General features: G+C 36.7%; 2 protein-coding genes across 3 annotated transcripts in view; both read left to right on the top strand.

Annotated features, from left to right (window-relative positions):
* LOC105318362 (pneumococcal serine-rich repeat protein) overlaps positions 1 to 9,119 on the top strand; it is a 61,307-nt gene extending 52,188 nt beyond the window's left edge. Inside the window, exons 19-35 of the mRNA XM_066085293.1 lie at positions 33 to 155; positions 855 to 980; positions 1,200 to 1,454; positions 1,689 to 1,814; positions 3,198 to 3,323; positions 3,786 to 3,923; positions 4,394 to 4,516; positions 4,769 to 5,038; positions 5,464 to 5,586; positions 5,840 to 5,965; positions 6,201 to 6,323; positions 6,446 to 6,558; positions 8,039 to 8,103; positions 8,240 to 8,254; positions 8,374 to 8,540; positions 8,735 to 8,801; positions 9,008 to 9,119. Coding sequence (XP_065941365.1) covers positions 33 to 155; positions 855 to 980; positions 1,200 to 1,454; positions 1,689 to 1,814; positions 3,198 to 3,323; positions 3,786 to 3,923; positions 4,394 to 4,516; positions 4,769 to 5,038; positions 5,464 to 5,586; positions 5,840 to 5,965; positions 6,201 to 6,323; positions 6,446 to 6,558; positions 8,039 to 8,103; positions 8,240 to 8,254; positions 8,374 to 8,540; positions 8,735 to 8,801; positions 9,008 to 9,119 — 2,198 coding nt within the window. The remainder of the gene's footprint in view (positions 1 to 32; positions 156 to 854; positions 981 to 1,199; positions 1,455 to 1,688; positions 1,815 to 3,197; positions 3,324 to 3,785; positions 3,924 to 4,393; positions 4,517 to 4,768; positions 5,039 to 5,463; positions 5,587 to 5,839; positions 5,966 to 6,200; positions 6,324 to 6,445; positions 6,559 to 8,038; positions 8,104 to 8,239; positions 8,255 to 8,373; positions 8,541 to 8,734; positions 8,802 to 9,007) is intronic.
* A 25-nt stretch (positions 9,120 to 9,144) lies between these two features.
* LOC136275271 (uncharacterized) lies at positions 9,145 to 15,034 on the top strand. 2 transcript variants are annotated; one of them, XM_066083795.1, is made up of 11 exons: positions 9,145 to 9,291; positions 9,659 to 9,714; positions 9,832 to 10,019; positions 11,868 to 11,937; positions 12,102 to 12,145; positions 12,295 to 12,451; positions 12,748 to 12,980; positions 13,099 to 13,178; positions 13,467 to 13,517; positions 13,714 to 13,752; positions 13,796 to 15,034. In XM_066083795.1, the coding sequence occupies exons 1-10, from the start codon at positions 9,196 to 9,198 to the stop codon at positions 13,735 to 13,737; spliced, it is 999 nt and encodes a 332-aa protein (XP_065939867.1). In that variant the 5' UTR covers positions 9,145 to 9,195; the 3' UTR covers positions 13,738 to 13,752; positions 13,796 to 15,034. The 2 variants fall into 2 exon arrangements, with proteins under 2 accessions (XP_065939867.1, XP_065939866.1); XM_066083794.1 differs by having other exon boundaries at positions 9,146 to 9,291; positions 13,714 to 15,034.
* The last annotated feature ends 1,572 nt before the right edge of the window (positions 15,035 to 16,606 follow it).

Genomic DNA, 16,606 nt, shown 5'->3' with positions numbered 1-16,606 from the left:
CATTCTACAGTCGTTCCTTTTCTCTCGTATAGACACTGTCCCAGTTGGCTGCACCAACTTTGGCTGCTCTCACATCTGTGTTGTGGAGTCAAACTCCCCCCGCTGCTACTGTAAAGATGGCTTCACACTAGCAGAGGACGGGAAAACTTGCCGTGGTATGTATACTATATAGTATATGTGTATAGTCCAGTCTTACTGATTTTCCATAGATGGTAATGTCAAGTTAAAATTAGGGTTCATAGCTCCTGCCCTAATGTTTGAGGGATCCCTTGAAATGAAAGCTCATCAGATTGTCTCTATCATGTTAAAAATTATGTAATGTGATGTTGGATTCATTTTCCAGCAAAATGCATCTGTATTGAAAAACTCTGAAAATGAAAGTAAAAGAAGGGAATTTCCCAGTTTTGTAAAGGGTGTACATCAAACAATTTCAATTATTTCCTTTGTGTGCTAATTATTTTACCCTAACCCTTGCTTTTAAAATTGCAAATCCTCTTTTCTGACATGTGTCAAGCCCACTGATACAAAATGTCACAATAAAATTATATACTGCGCAAGTATAGGAACTATACTGCTTAAAGGCACTTAAAGGCACTATTTTGTCGTCCTACCAATTCTAAAAATATTTCAAGGCATAGACTCATTTCATATGCTGCCGTTATTATTTCTGTTTAGAAGAATATATTAAGTATCTAACTTAAAGAAAAACCACCAAAAATACAGAATATCTTAATTTCTGAACACTTAACAGGGAATGGTGGATGGTCACTGGTTGTGCAATAAGATTTTCTCTAGATATTTGCATTATTAAATCATAATCTATATTTTCATTGTCTGATTGCAATTCACTGCAGATATTGATGAATGTCTGGAGGTGACTGGCAAGAAATGTCCTCAGTTGTGTACAAACACTGAAGGCGGATATACATGTAGCTGTGTGACAGGCTTCCAACTGATGGATGACCAGAAATCTTGCACAGGTAATGGAAATTGATCATAGGGATTTTATGGATTAACTTTACTTTTTGTCAAAGAATTTGTTTTTTGATCATTCTACAACTTAATTTCTGTAAAAAGACCTACTATAGTTTGGAGTTTAATTATCATCAGAAGATTTTATTGTGTACTTATTGTGAATCATGCGCCTTTATCTTTCAATAATTTAAGAAGATGATTATCTTTATCCTCTGATCTTGCAGAATGTGACACTGTTCATTGGGGCGTGAACTGTAACCAGTCATGTGACTGTACCCAGAATTCCATCTCCTGTGATTCTAAGTTTGGCTGCCAGTGTAAGGACGGTTGGTCAGGGACCCACTGTGAGGTCAACATTAACGAGTGTGTGGGTGGGGGACCGTGCGGGGGTCTGGAGAACTGTGTGGACACCCCCGGGTCCTATGTGTGTCAGTGTAAGGCGGGCTACCTGAGGAATCAGACCACTGGAAACTGTGAAAGTAGGTCATACAATTTCTTCCTTCAGAAGTAAATGTCAGTATGTTTTCAGTAATATAGAATGTAACCCTTTTTATCTCTTCTTTTCAATTACGTAAAGTTTAGTTTGAACAAAGTGATAGACCACAGATATAAATCAAAGTTATAACAGAGTGTTAAGACGAAAGTTCATAGGACCAACACTTGAATTTTAACATCATATTTACCCAGTGGATGACATTTGTCTGTTTGTTCAGATATTAACGAGTGCAAGGAATCTCTCTACAACTGTACAGTGCTGGAGGTTTGTGCCGATACCCTGGGAAGTTATCGATGTGACTGCCTGCCTGGGTATCAAAGGGAGGCGTCTGGACAATGTAGAGGTATAGCAAGATTTTTATTACATGGTAGTTATTTGTACATCTGTGAGAGGTATAACAGGATATTTACTACATGGTAGTAACCTGAACATCAGTGAGAGGTATAACAAGATTTTTAATACATGGTAGTTACGTGTACATAAGTAAGAGATATAACAAGATTTTTATTACATGGTAGTTACGTGTACATCTGAGAAAGGCATAACAGGATATTTATCACATTGGAAGTTACCTGAACATCATTGAGAGGTATAACAAGATTTTTATTACATGGTAGTTACCTGTACATCAGTGAGAGGTATAACAGGATATTTATTACATGGTAGTTACCTGTACATCAGTGAGAGGTATAACAAGTTTTTTAATACATGGTAGTTACCTGTACATCATTGAGAGGTATAACAAGTTTTTTGATACATGCTAGTTACGTGTACATAAGTGAGAGGAATAACAAGATTTTTATTACATGGTAGTTACGTGTACATCTGTGAAAGGTATAACAGGATATTTATCACATTGGTAGTTACCTGAACATCAGTGAGAGGTATAACAAGATTTTTATTACATGGTAGTTACCGGTACATCAGTGAGAGGTATAACAGGATTTTTATTACATGGTAGTTACGTGTACATCAGTGAGAGGTATAACAGGATTTTTATTACTTGGTAGTTACCTGTACATAAGTAAGAGGTATAACAGGATGATTAGTACATGGTAGTTACCTGTACATCTGTGAAAGGTATAACAGGATATTTAATACATGGTAGTTACCTGAACATTAGTGAGAGGTATAACAAGATTTTTATTACATGGTAGTTACCTTAACATCTGTGAAAGGTATAACAGGATATTTTATCACATATGGAAGTTACCTGAACATCAGTGAGAGGTATAACAAGATTTTTATTACATGGTAGTTACCTGAACATCAGTGAGAGGTATAACAAGATTTTTATTACATGGTAGTTACCTGAACATCAGTGAGAGGTATAACAAGATTTTTATTACATGGTAGTTACCTGAACATCAGTGAGAGGTATAACAAGATTTTATTACATGGTAGTTACGTGTACATAAGTAAGAGATATAACAAGATTTTTATTACATGGTAGTTACATGTACATCAGTGAGAGGTATAACAGGATATTTAATACATGGTAGTTACATGTACATACTGGTAAGTGAGAGGTTAAACTAGATATTTTTATTTTTAGCTGAATGAAAACGTCCAATTTGTTAGGATGTTTATTTACAGTCAACTGTGGTTATATTTATATATGTTTCAACAAGCCATAAGCTCTGTTTACATCAGTCATGGTGTATGATATTGGGTTTTCTTAATAGTTGTATTTTTTTAACAGTCCAGTCTATTTTTTTTTCATCAGATGTGAATGAGTGCGAGCTTCAGACAGATGATTGTAATCATCACTGTGTCAACACCGAGGGTAGCTACAACTGTAAATGTAACATAGGCTACTTACTGCAGGATAACAGGAGGACCTGTGTCAAATGTAAGGTTCTGCACACCAGCCCTTTACAATAGCTCTTAACTCTTATTCAGAATCAGATATTTTGGAATCTCTGCATTATCTGCATCCAACCACCTCTTACAGTAATTAATCTTCAACAAACATATTTTGTTAATTCTCAATTTCTACTTAACTTATAGCTCACTCTAGTATTTAATCTGTTCCATTGTTTGTCTAGTGTTTAATCTGTTCCATTGTTTGTTTAGTGTTTAACCTGTTCCATTGTTTGTTTAGTGTTTAACCTGTTCCATTGTTTGTCTAGCTTTTTATTTGTTCCATTGTTTGTCTAGCTTTTAATTTGTTCCATTGTTTGTCTAGTGTTTAATTTGTTCCATTGTTTGTACTTGATTAGCCTCCAACCCCTGTGAGGGATCCAGCGTAATTTCTACTAAACTAATATGTCACTCCAGTGTTTAATCTGTTCCATTGTTTGTTCTTGATTAGCCTCCAACCCCTGTGAGGGATCAAGCCTGTCCTGTGATGAAGCCCAGCTGGGAGGATGTACAACCAACAGCTCAGGCTCCCCCTTCTGCTTCTGTCTCCAGGGATATCGGCTCAATCAGACCTCCAACCAGTGCACAGGTACACTTAATATCTGTGATTATTGGCATCAACTATTTACTGTTAAAATAGATATTTTTACTATGTTAAATTAATGGTTTCTGTGTATACGAACAAAGCATTTGAGTGGATATTACATTGTGGAAAAAGAGGAATAAAATGTATAATTAACAGTATATTTCTGAGTTTGCCTTTAAGATTGTTTACATTTTGATAAATTTGACAAAACATTTGACATATTGAAAAACTTACTAAAAGTTTCCCAAGCAAACATTCCAACATATGTAGCAGACATATCCAGACCATGAGCATGTATCAAAAGTTAGGATTTTTTGCAATTAATTGAAAATGTAACATAAAGGGTCCAAAATTTGTATACAATAAACTTGTGTATAAGGTATATGAATATAAATATGATAAAAGTGTAAGGTTTATATGAGTACTGGTAAATAAATTCATAAATTTTATTTCTTTTATGACAATTTTTACAGACATAGATGAGTGTGCTGACATTGCACATGGCTGTTCTGACCTCTGTAACAACACGGCGGGGGGATTCCACTGCTCCTGTCCCCCAGGAACCGCTCTGCTGGCAGATAAGAAAACGTGTCAAGGTAAGCAGAGTACCGGTATTTCTCTAGGTCCCCGTGACCTGAATGTTGACATCCATGAAATATCGGTATTTGAGATGCTATATAATTTATTGTATTGTGTTGAGCTCAGTAGGTTTTTGATGATATATTGCAAGAATTTATAATTATAGTATTAATGTAGCAGAGACCAATGAATTTATGACACACGATCATGACCCTCTTTGATCAATTTTATTGAGCAACCTTAGCATAGTACTAAAAACTTCATTTAAGGTTGTAACAAGACAGACAGTTGGGGCATTGGCTGTGAGAACCAGTGTGGCTGTGGAGTGGGGGCACTTTACTGTGACTCTCTGGGAGGGTGTGTGTGCGAGGCCGGCTGGACCGGCGCCCAGTGCTCGACAGACATAGACGAATGTCACAACAGCTCCACCAATAAGTGCGGAGAGAACTCTCACTGCGTGAACCGTGAGCCATCCTACATCTGTCAGTGTGATCCGGGATATACCAAACTCTCCAACAGTCAGAGTACACAGTGCACAGGTACCTTATTACTGTCAAACAGTGGTCTTAGCATTAACATGATTAACAACAACAGGCTAATACAACTTCATTTTGTTAGCTGTAGTCTCTAGATTTATGACCATCTCTCATCTGGTATTGTATGTGAAAAGAAAATGTGATACATGCTTTATGTTGCATGTAATATACCAAAACATTACAGTCAAAATTGTGTAAAAAGAACTTGGACATATAAGGACATTCTATTGAGATGCGGTATCTTTTTCCCATCTGTCATGTTTTGCATTAAACCCAGTTATAAAATGAAAGGATACAGAATCTCTGTATGCAAAAATAACAATAAATATCGCAGCCAAGACTTTTCTTGTGAGCATGTTTATTGAATTTGATGAAATTTGTTTACTGGATTTGTGAAATTTCATTAACCGTCCTTGATTAAATTGTAGACATCAATGAGTGTGAGACAAACCAGCATGACTGTTCCCAGCGCTGTTACAACATGGACGGTGGATTCCTCTGCTCCTGTAGCGATGGATTCATACTGGACGCTGACAACAAGACATGCCATAGTGAGCCCTATGTCCAGCTTTGTATCAGATGATAGTGTGGAAAATAATGACCAATGCTTATTATTACCATGATGGCATTAGAAATATTCAACTTTGCTGTTTTGTTAAATTAATTTAAAAGATAGTGGTCATGTTTCAGTTTTCAGGTGGCTTAATTAAGATTAAATTAGTTATTTTTACTGTGTTTTAAATATTCTAACAATGAATTCCACTTGTGTTTTAAATATTTTAACGATCATGAATACCACTTCAGATCTGGACGAGTGTACTCTGAAGAGTGACGACTGCCAACAGATCTGTGTGGACACCCTGGGCAGCTTCTTCTGTCAGTGTCACACGGGCTTCCACCTGGCCGATGACCAGCGCACCTGTGTCCAAGGTAAGCACAGGTGTCATATAACCACTAATAGCATTCTGCTTGCAAAGATAAATCGGATCATGACAGAATTTCATAGAAACAATTATATACTTGACGTAATAGAAGTAATGACTGAATTAAATTGTTTGCTGTAATGCAGCAGCAAAGCATTCCATGTTATGATAATACAGTACTGATTTTGAATACTTATCATTTGATAGATTTGTTTAAATATTAGACTTGTACATTTTTTCAGATTTGGATCCCTGTAATGCTGCAAAGAACTGTTCTTATGCCTGTAGAATCAAGGATGGAAACCCTGAATGTTACTGCAGCTCGAACTCTCGCTTAAACCCACAAGACAACGAAACTTGTGTTGGTAGGTTACCTGACTTCTCGTATTGGTCTGTTCACGCCTCCCCATCTATTACTTAATTATATATTATGACTGATACCCTGGTCATTACACAAGCTATTACACATCTTGTTTGATGTTTGTAGCCATAGACAACAAGATCCCTGTCAACATGACCACCGATTACCCCTTCCTGGAGGACCTTTTCCACCCCCCAACTGCCATCTACAAGAACACCAAGAAAGACTTTGAGGACTCTGTAAGTAAACTCAGTGTCAGACACAAAGACTTGTTAGTGTACCAGTCTTGTTAGTGTACCAGTCTTGTTAGTGTACCAGTCTTGTTAGTGTACCAGTCTTGTTAGTGTACCAGTCTTGTTAGTTTACCAGTCTTGTTAGTGTACCAGTCTTGTTAGTGTACCTGACTGTAAGTAAACTCAGTGTCAGACACAAAGTCTTGTTAGTGTACCAGTCTTGTTAGTGTACCAGTCTTGTAAGTGTACCAGTCTTGTTAGTGTACCAGTCTTGTTAGTGTACCAGTCTTGTTAGTGTACCTGACTGTAAGTAAACTCAGTGTCAGACACAAAGTCTTGTTAGTGTACCAGTCTTGTTAGTGTACAAGTCTTGTAAGTGTACCAGTCTTGTTAGTGTACCAGTCTTGTTAGTGTACCAGTCTTGTTAGTGTACCAGTCTTGTTAGTGTACCAGTCTTGTTAGTGTACAAGTCTTGTTAGTGTACCAGTCTTGTTAGTGTACCAGTCTTGTTAGTGTACCAGTCTTGTTAGTGTACAAGTCTTGTAAGTGTACCAGTCTTGTTAGTGTACCAGTCTTGTTAGTGTACCAGTCTTGTTAGTGTACCAGTCTTGTTAGTGTACCAGTCTTGTTAGTGTACCAGTCTTGTTAGTGTTCCAGTCTTGTTAGTGTACCAGTCTTGTTAGTGTACCTGACTGTAAGTAAACTCAGTGTCAGACACAAAGTCTTGTTAGTGTACCAGTCTTGTTAGTGTACAAGTCTTGTAAGTGTACCAGTCTTGTTAGTGTACAAGTCTTGTTAGTGTACCAGTCTTGTTAGTGTACAAGTTTTGTTAGTGTACCAGTCTTGTTAGTGTACCAGTCTTGTTAGTGTACCAGTCTTGTAAGTGTACCAGTCTTGTTAGTGTACCAGTCTTGTTAGTGTACCAGTCTTGTTAGTGTACCAGTCTTGTTAGTTTACCAGTCTTGTTAGTGTACCAGTCTTGTTAGTGTACCTGACTGTAAGTAAGCTCAGTGTCAGACACAAAGACTTGTTAGTGTACCAGTCTTGTTAGTGTACCAGTCTTGTTAGTGTACCAGTCTTGTTAGTGTACCAGTCTTGTTAGTTTACCAGTCTTGTTAGTGTACCAGTCTTGTTAGTGTACCTGACTGTAAGTAAACTCAGTGTCAGACACAAAGACTTGTTAGTGTACCAGTCTTGTTAGTGTACCAGTCTTGTTAGTGTACCAGTCTTGTTAGTGTACCAGTCTTAATTGTTAGTGTACCAGCAATGAAACATTCCTGTCTGATCAGATACTCTAACTACCCCAAAATATAAATTTTATTTGACTTTGAAACTGTATTGGGCTTTTTTTTTTATTGCTAATCATAATTTTATACTATCATAATAATCAATTTATAATTTCCTTGTGATTTTATTTATACATGCACTGGCCTGTTTAAAAATTATAATAATTACATTTTACATCATTATACTTTATGTTTCACAGTTGAGAAAATCCTTCAGAGAGATACCTGGTTTCGAAAATGTTGTACCTGTAGTTACAAAATTCAGGTGAGAAATTCTTCCAGCTGGCTGCATCATGTGAACTAAGTGAAACATTGTTACTAAATGATTGAGAGAATTTGTCTTTATGTTTAATAGATATAACAATGAGGAGACTTAATATGATGTTTTCTTTTTATTTCAGGAAAGATGCTGCACAGTAAGTTCACAATCTGACAGATTTCGAGTGCTCTCAATTAAGTAGCTAATGAATCTCAATTCCTCTGCACTGCTTTATTATAAAGATAATTCATTCTTTATGCCATTCATTGTGATTAGGTCTGGCAATACGACTGTGGAGTTCTACCTGGTGATGGACAGAGATGTTACCCCCGAGGACATAGCCAATGTGAGCTCTGCTCTGGTAAACCTCCGACGCTCCAAAATCAGTGTCAGACTTTCCAAGTACAATATCCTGCGTGAACCTACTGTAGGAACCAGTCAAGGTGAGTACCAGTCAACCACAAAGAATGATCGGGAAAGACGAACGACGTACATTTACAAATAAAAAGTTAATGCACCTGATACCAATAATTATATTAGATTGTTTTCCTATGCTGGTAGTTCATTCATGATACAGCATTTGTATTACATTGTTTCATATGCTGTTCATACATTTGATTGTGATGTCTTTGTGTAGAGCCTGCCCAGTGTGTGCTGTGTCCACAATCTTGTTACTTCCACACTGCTTCTGAGTACCTCTGCAGGTTAGTACATGTACACACAGTCACATCTCATCACTTAAGTCTGTAAAAATGCAGAGAAATCTACTTATTATAATCACAATGCCACTGACTATTTCCATAGGATTTAATGTAATGTTATATTGCTACATATGGGTAGTAAATTTTAAAATCTGTATCATTGCAGCACCATTATATCTCTGTTATATTTTATTTTCTTGTTTTTATAGATCTTCCCTTGGTGAGTACAAAACTATCAATAATAAAAAGAATTGGCATCAAAACCAGCCATCAAAGCAGTTTGCCCTTGGAATAATAACATATTTTGTAGCTTTCTGTTAATCTTTACCTATATATTGTAATGTGTATCTCTTCCTTATAATGTTTAATTGTGATTGTAGATGAGGACAAGACTTTGATGGTACAGCTGTCCTTGGAGAGGGACTTTGATCCCGCTCTCAATGACTCCCGTAGCCCCGGATTCAAAGAGTACTCGGACAAGATCGCATCCTCTGTAAGACATCTCTACTTCCATCTTGGTTTATAAATCCTTCTTCTGAAAAGTTATGTAAGCTTGGAAAACAAATTAGAGATATACTCAAGTGTGGTCACTTTATTTTTGTTATCTGGAAAAGTGACCTTGGTGAATGCATAGAATACAGTTCAAGGTCAAAGGTTGAGGATGTTTTGTTATGACATAGATATTTCATAAAATGTTAAGAGTATTATTTTTGGCTCCTTTTTAGGTCATTCTGTCAATGACAAAAAAACAAAACTTAGTTACACAAGAACTGATCTTTGATTATTTTAAAAAAACAAATAACTTTTATTCCTGTAGGTTCTTGTTATAAATGTAAAATTAATGATTTGATTTCTTGCAGCTTGGTACAATACTGAACCTGACAAACATTGAAGAGATCTATGTCAGCGAGTTTAGGTGAGAGATAAAATTTTAATTTTTTTCTTTGAAATGAGGAGTTTACACATATAACTCGATCACTTGATGTGAAAGTACACATGTTAATTAACTACATAATATCTATATTCCTACTAGGGAGATATCAAACTCGAAAACCCAGATTGTTGCCCACGTATCACTGAACACCAGTGTGACGGAGGGGGTCAGACGGACGGTCGGGCAGATGCTATATCAGACGGTGGACAGCAAGAAGTGCCTGAACCTAGACCCCAGCTGTGTGGCCCTCAACAACCAGACTTACATAGGAAATTCCACCAGCCTCAGTAAGTCTCCAGACAAACACACGGAGACCCATGTACTGAAGGAGAATCCATTTCTTGAGAGAGTTTATATAGGCTTTGTCTGTTACACAATCCATTTGATTTCTCAATAAAATGTGTTTAAATAAGAATCAGAGACATGCTCACCCTCAGTCAACAGGGACTGCATGAATACATGTGTTCTAATTAAATTTAGATTATTATGCTTTCAATATTTTACACCTTTTTGGTTTCCTTTAAAAAAAGCTAGTGCATGAACAAAGATAGAATAACCCCTATCAGATGTACATGCACGATTGTTATTATTGTGTGCAATATATGTTTTAATTGACTATTTATGTGTACTAGATGTTTTTTGGACTATGAATTCTGACATGGATTACTATAAATTCGCTTTGCTATTATATATACATCATGTATTTGATTATTCTATCTTATCTTCTATGCATTAAACCTCTGATTTGATTTGAACATATATAACATATGTATGCAAATGGTTAGGACACAAGTTCTAACAACTTACGAGGTCTTCACCTCTATCAGTGATCCATCTTCTATGCATTAAATCTCTATAAGGGATGGGCCATCATCTTCTATGCATTAAATCTCTATCAGTGATAGGCCATCATCTTCTATGCATTAAATCTCTATCAGTAATAGGCCATCATCTTCTATACATTACACCTCTATCAAGGATGGGCCATCATCTTCTATGCATTAAACCTCTATCAGTGATCGGCCATCATCTTCTATGCATTAAACCTCTATCAGGGATGGGCCATCATCTTCCATGCATTAAATCTCTATCAGGGATGGGCCATCATCTTCCATGCATTAAACCTCTATCAGGGATGGGCCATCATCTTCCATGCATTAAACCTCTATCAGGGATTGGCCATCATCTTCTATGCATTAAACCTCTATCAGGGATGGGCCATCATCTTCCATGCATTAAATCTCTATCAGGGATGGGCCATCATTTTCCTTGCATTAAACCTCTATCAGGGATTGGCCATCATCTTCTATACATTAAATCTCTATCAGGGATGGGCCATCATCTTCCATTCATAAAACCTCTATCAGGGGTGGGCAATCATCTTCCATGCATTAAACCTCTATCAGGGATGGGCCATCATTTTCCATGCATTTAATCTCTATCAGGGATGGGCCATCATCTTCCATGCATTAAAACTCTATCAGGGATGGGCCATCATCTTCTATGCATTAAACCTCTATCAGGGATGGGCCATCATTTTCCTTGCATTAAACCTCTATCAGGGATTGGCCATCATCTTCTATACATTAAATCTCTATCAGGGATGGGCCATCATCTTCCATTCATAAAACCTCTATCAGGGGTGGGCAATCATCTTCCATGCATTAAACCTCTATCAGGGATGGGCCATCATTTTCCATGCATTTAATCTCTATCAGGGATGGGCCATCATCTTCCATGCATTAAAACTCTATCAGGGATGGGCCATCATCTTCTATGCATTAAACCTCTATCAGGGATGGGCCATCATCTTCCATGCATTAAACATCTATCAGGGATTGGCCATCATCTTCTATACATTAAACCTCTATCAGGGATGGGCCATCATCTTCCATGCATTAAACCTCTATCAGGGATGGGCCATCATCTTCTATGCATTAAATCTCTATCAGGGATGGGCCATCATCTACTATGCATTAAACCTCCATCAGTGATCCATCATCTTCTATGCATTAAACCTCCATCAGTGATCCACCATCTTCTATGCATTGAAGCTCCATCAATAATCCATTATTTTACAATGATCCATTATTTTACAATGATCCATTATCTTACAATGATCCATTATTTTACAGTCGCAGTGATATGCTACACATGCTCTCCACAACAAATCTGTGTAAAGGCAACAAATGAATACCAGTGTGTGTAAGTGCTTGTCCTCGGATTTCACATCTTTTTATGTCTCCTTGATGTCGGTAATAATATAGTAAACCTCTTTTTCTGGATTTGCAATTGTGTAAATAAACCTCTTTGTGTCAAACCAATTGGTAATTAAATGTCATGATTAGAAGCCTTTTTCTCATTTACAGGGCAGCCCCAGCCACAACTGTTACCACCCCCGCACAAACAGAAGGTCAGGCTCATTCAATATTTGTGTTTTACTTGAATATACTTATATTGGTAGACTTATAAAGAATTGTTTATCAGTGTCATCATCATCATTAGCATTCTCTAATATTAGAATACGGAGTGATTAATAAGGGAGATAACTTGTGTTTACAGTACCCTCTAACATTGACCTGATTCTTGGCCTGGGTCTGGGTCTACCCCTGGGGCTGATCCTCTCCCTCCTGGTTCTACTACTGATGTGTCTCCTCTGTCGTCGACGTAGGCGGGCCCGACGGTCCAGCACAGACTCAGAGTTCTCGTCCGTAGATCCGTGAGTATTAATTGATGCTTTTAGGCAACTTGATTGATTTTTTTTCTTTTTCAGCCTATTCAAACACTATTAATTTCTTATCTGAACCGTTGGAGTTTATATTATTTATAAGATAGTTGATACTGTGAACTTTATTTGGAAAATATTATATATAGTTGAGTATTTGATAGTTTCGTGGTCTTATGAAAAGGTGCTCTTGTGTATTTATATAACCTGTTTTCTGTATTCTTTCTTGATTATTTAAACCATGGATTTGAATGAAAAGAATTCATTTTTTGACATGATTTTTACTATAGCTACCATATCCGGGCAGCATTTGGCTCTGTCAGCTCCAAGATTTCAGGACACAAACCCCAGGAGTTTGGGGGACTGGGGGTGGGAATGTTTGGAGCATCCCCCTTTGGTCAGCAGCCCAGGGACATCATTGACTCCCAGAGACAACAGCAGGAATTCCCTGAGCTGCCCTTCAGCTACGGGAACAGGTTTTATAGACCTGAAGGAGACACCTTCAATGAAAGCTCCTATTTCGGTGAGTGATTTCACCTCATAGTAATATTAACCTCTGTAGTGTGTATCTTTTTACTCGTTAAAAATGAGTGATTTTGGTTTGACAAGATTTCTGGATTTTTTCGATTCCTGTTTTTCAGAATCTCGTAGAGAAGACCTCCCTCCCTCCTCCAACTTTTCCTGGGACTTTCTGTTCAATACACTGGATCCCAAGGAGGAGGTAAACTAAGCTTCAAATAAACTTGTCATAATTCTGGAGTATATCAAACACATAACACCCAGCAAAGCAGGCTTAAATTTCTCTTATTTCATGTGAAAATATATATACCGGTACATGTTTTGATTTTACATAATATAACACCTGGTTTTAGGAAACATTTTGCCAAAGAAAAAGTATGTGTTCTAAAATTAAGTTAGATGCTTCTTTGTATTATACTGTTGTCTTTACATTCTGTGAGTATTATTTAATAGGTTTTTTAGATGAATTTATATATTTCTTCTGTTACAGTTTCGCATAGATAGACCTAGTTTTGAACAAACGCCCACAGCTCCTTATATGGTAATATTCGGTTTATTCTATTATTGTCTACTTTAAGAGTGTTTTGCGTCTATTTTAAGATCGTTTGATTAAGTCTTGTATTTTAGGTTTTCAGTTTATTTAGTCTTGTAATCAATGTGTTAATAAATAAATTTTGGTATAATTATGCAATATCGGTACTGGTACTTTATTAGCTGGGTTTTATTTTCTTTTACAGGAAGACTTTGGGTCTGAAGCGTAGCTTCCTGATGAAGGATCCAACCAAAGATGTAGGCTACATAATCCTTCCTGGTGAAGGAACCAACCAAAGACTTACATAATCATCCTTAACTTAACGAGACATCGCCACATCCATCTCATGCCCGCCATCTCCATTAGTTTCACAGACTTGTATTGGTGCTGATATCAAACTCTTTGTGTTTTTATTTGTTCTTTGTTTGTTGAAGTGCTAAGCATTTCATCTTTGTGGGATCAAGATGCATCACTAAATAGTCAGTGCATTATCTAGTGTGGAAACATAGAAATACTAGTTTAGTAGACGAATATTGTTTATTATGTATAATGCAATCCTCGTGGGAGTTGTTTGTAGAGATACAGACAGTCTGGTTCTTATAGAGTTGTTTCCCTTTCATGAGATTTTCTTTGTGTTCAGCTATTATTCTTGACTGATATGTCCACTTGCCAGATTGTTTAATTCATGTGTTTTAACTTGTTGTGAGTGTAAGCTTTGATACATTCTATGCAACAAACGTGGAGAAGGGAGACTCTGGCTCTCTTGTTTAGTGGCTCACTATATCAGTAAGAAACACGGCCAATGAACTAGAGTGGAGGCCTATGGTACACTGTAGAAACTAGATCTTATGTTGTACATGTATTGCTTTATTTCACATTCCATGACATTGTTTTAATATTTAACTATACACAGTATACACATCTGAGGTTCTTCTAAAGTCTTTCCAGCCAATCATAGTTCGATTAATTTTGTAAATGATTCAGAAAGTAAAGACCGACTGCCCCTTATCCCCCTGTTCAATATTAATCTGGTTAAATTCAGCTGAACATTCTGACATGCTATTGCTCGTTCCAGAGCTGTAGCGGGGTGTATCAGAACTACTGATTGACTCAGGAAGGTACATTACTACTTCTGCTGATAGTCTGTGTACTATACTTATCCGTCCATCTATTCATTATGGAAGTTCAGATGTTTACACTATATAGTGGGGTATGGGGGAGGCAGATTGAGAAAGTCTGTGCAAAATATAGCATTTCATCATGATCAACTCTATACTATGGTAGCTAGCTTGTGATTATTTATGTTGTTTTAATATTTATACCTGTGTTAAAGTCAATTTATGTTGAACACACTTGAACAAAATTGAACATGTCTTATTTTTGTGATTCTTAAAGTTCTCTCCCTAATTTGCTTATAAAAATATATGTTGATGCATCTATGAGGTTCAATTGTTTACAAATTCTATTTAATATATCTTATATTTTTATATTAATATTTTTATGAATTAAATATATTTCATACAATTTGGTGGAGTTTGTCTATTGTTCTTGTAGTTTTCTTCAGATAAAATACATACAGTGGTTTCGGAGTCTGATTTGAGTGCATGTTTTATTTCTAAGACAAGGGGAGGGGAGGTACCAAAAATGTGATTTGTGTATCAAATCAGATACAATGAACTGTATGTATATATTTTCTTTAAATATAAAAAACATGGAGAAATGAGTGTATGAAATGAGTATTTCTTTGAAATACAACCCTTCCTTTTTATCCTATTACATATCTTCAGGTTTATTTCCGTTTAATTCTACTGTCCCAACCCCATTACCCCATTTAATGTACAAATATCGTCTTATTTTTCTATACTTATATTAACGTATTATAATAAAAATATATTTGTTTTAAAAAGTTAAATTTTGAGAATGGGTTTTTTTTGGAGGGGGGGGGGGGGGGGGGGGAATCTGCCCCTTCCAACAGAAATACTCGGAAATGGGGCAAAAACGGGTCTCGGGGTTATGAGAACTCCGTCGTAATTATGACCAGATCAGGTTAATAAAGTACAAATAACAATTCTTGAATAATTTCAAGATAGTTTTTTAAAGGTTTTATATCGATACATCAGGTAATATCATAGATATATGAAGTTAAAAATGACCAACGAAATTCGGCGAGACTTGCGAGAGTTGCCAATCCCGTTAGTATATACGTCCCTGTCTTTATATGTATAAATTTGCCGAAGACGAACACTCTTTAGTAACAAGTGTATTAAATATGGTGCTCCGATGGTGCGAGAGTGCGAAGTTGCGAAGGCAAAAATGCTAAGTTGCGAAGGCAAGGGAGCGAAAATGCGAAGATATGCGACGGCGAAGTTCCGAAGGCGAGAGTGCGAGGGTCATCTTCGCTAGTGCGAGGGTACGTGCGAAGGCGAAGGAGCAATCTATATATAGTATCGCTCCTTCGATTCAACAAAGTATCCTCAATATATTGTGAGACTGGAGCAAGGAGACCACTAAGCACTGACTCTGTTCTCTAAAGAAGAAAAACCTCGCGCATCTTTATAAATACAATTCCGACTGAAAGGAAAATAAAACGGTATGCTTCACAGGGGCCAAGCCCGTTTTAACATTAATTTCAATGTAACCATAAATAAAGACTTTATTTATGGTTACATTGAAATTAATGTTAGAACGGGCTTGGTCCCTGTGGTATGCTTGAAGCGATGTTGGCAAAATTGTGATTTCCTTCTAAGGTCGGTCGCGGGTTTAAATTTGTGCTCTTTCTGCTCAGGGTATAATGATATTCTCTTTTAAGAAGTGGATAGGCATAGCCTACATCCATACATAGCTAGGTTATGTGGTATTGCATGTCCACTTCTCAAAAGAAAATAGGTATTGTGCATTACTGTAGTAAACCGCAAATGCAAAGTAAAATGTACATATTATCGTGTAACGTTTTATTTTAAAAACATTTATCATTAAAAAAAAATTTTTAGTGAAATGAATTGTTAGATAATGTCCAGAGGTAAATATTTTATTCAATTCGCTGCTTCTTCAAAATCGACGTTATCCACGTCGGAGCCAACGTCTTACATTGACTTGAG

Source organism: Magallana gigas, chromosome 5 (assembly GCF_963853765.1).
Source record: "Magallana gigas chromosome 5, xbMagGiga1.1, whole genome shotgun sequence".
In the NCBI taxonomy this organism is placed as follows: domain Eukaryota; kingdom Metazoa; phylum Mollusca; class Bivalvia; order Ostreida; family Ostreidae; genus Magallana; species Magallana gigas.
The sequence above is the reverse complement of the archived record's forward strand: the minus strand, read 5'-3'. Positions and strand labels throughout refer to the sequence as shown.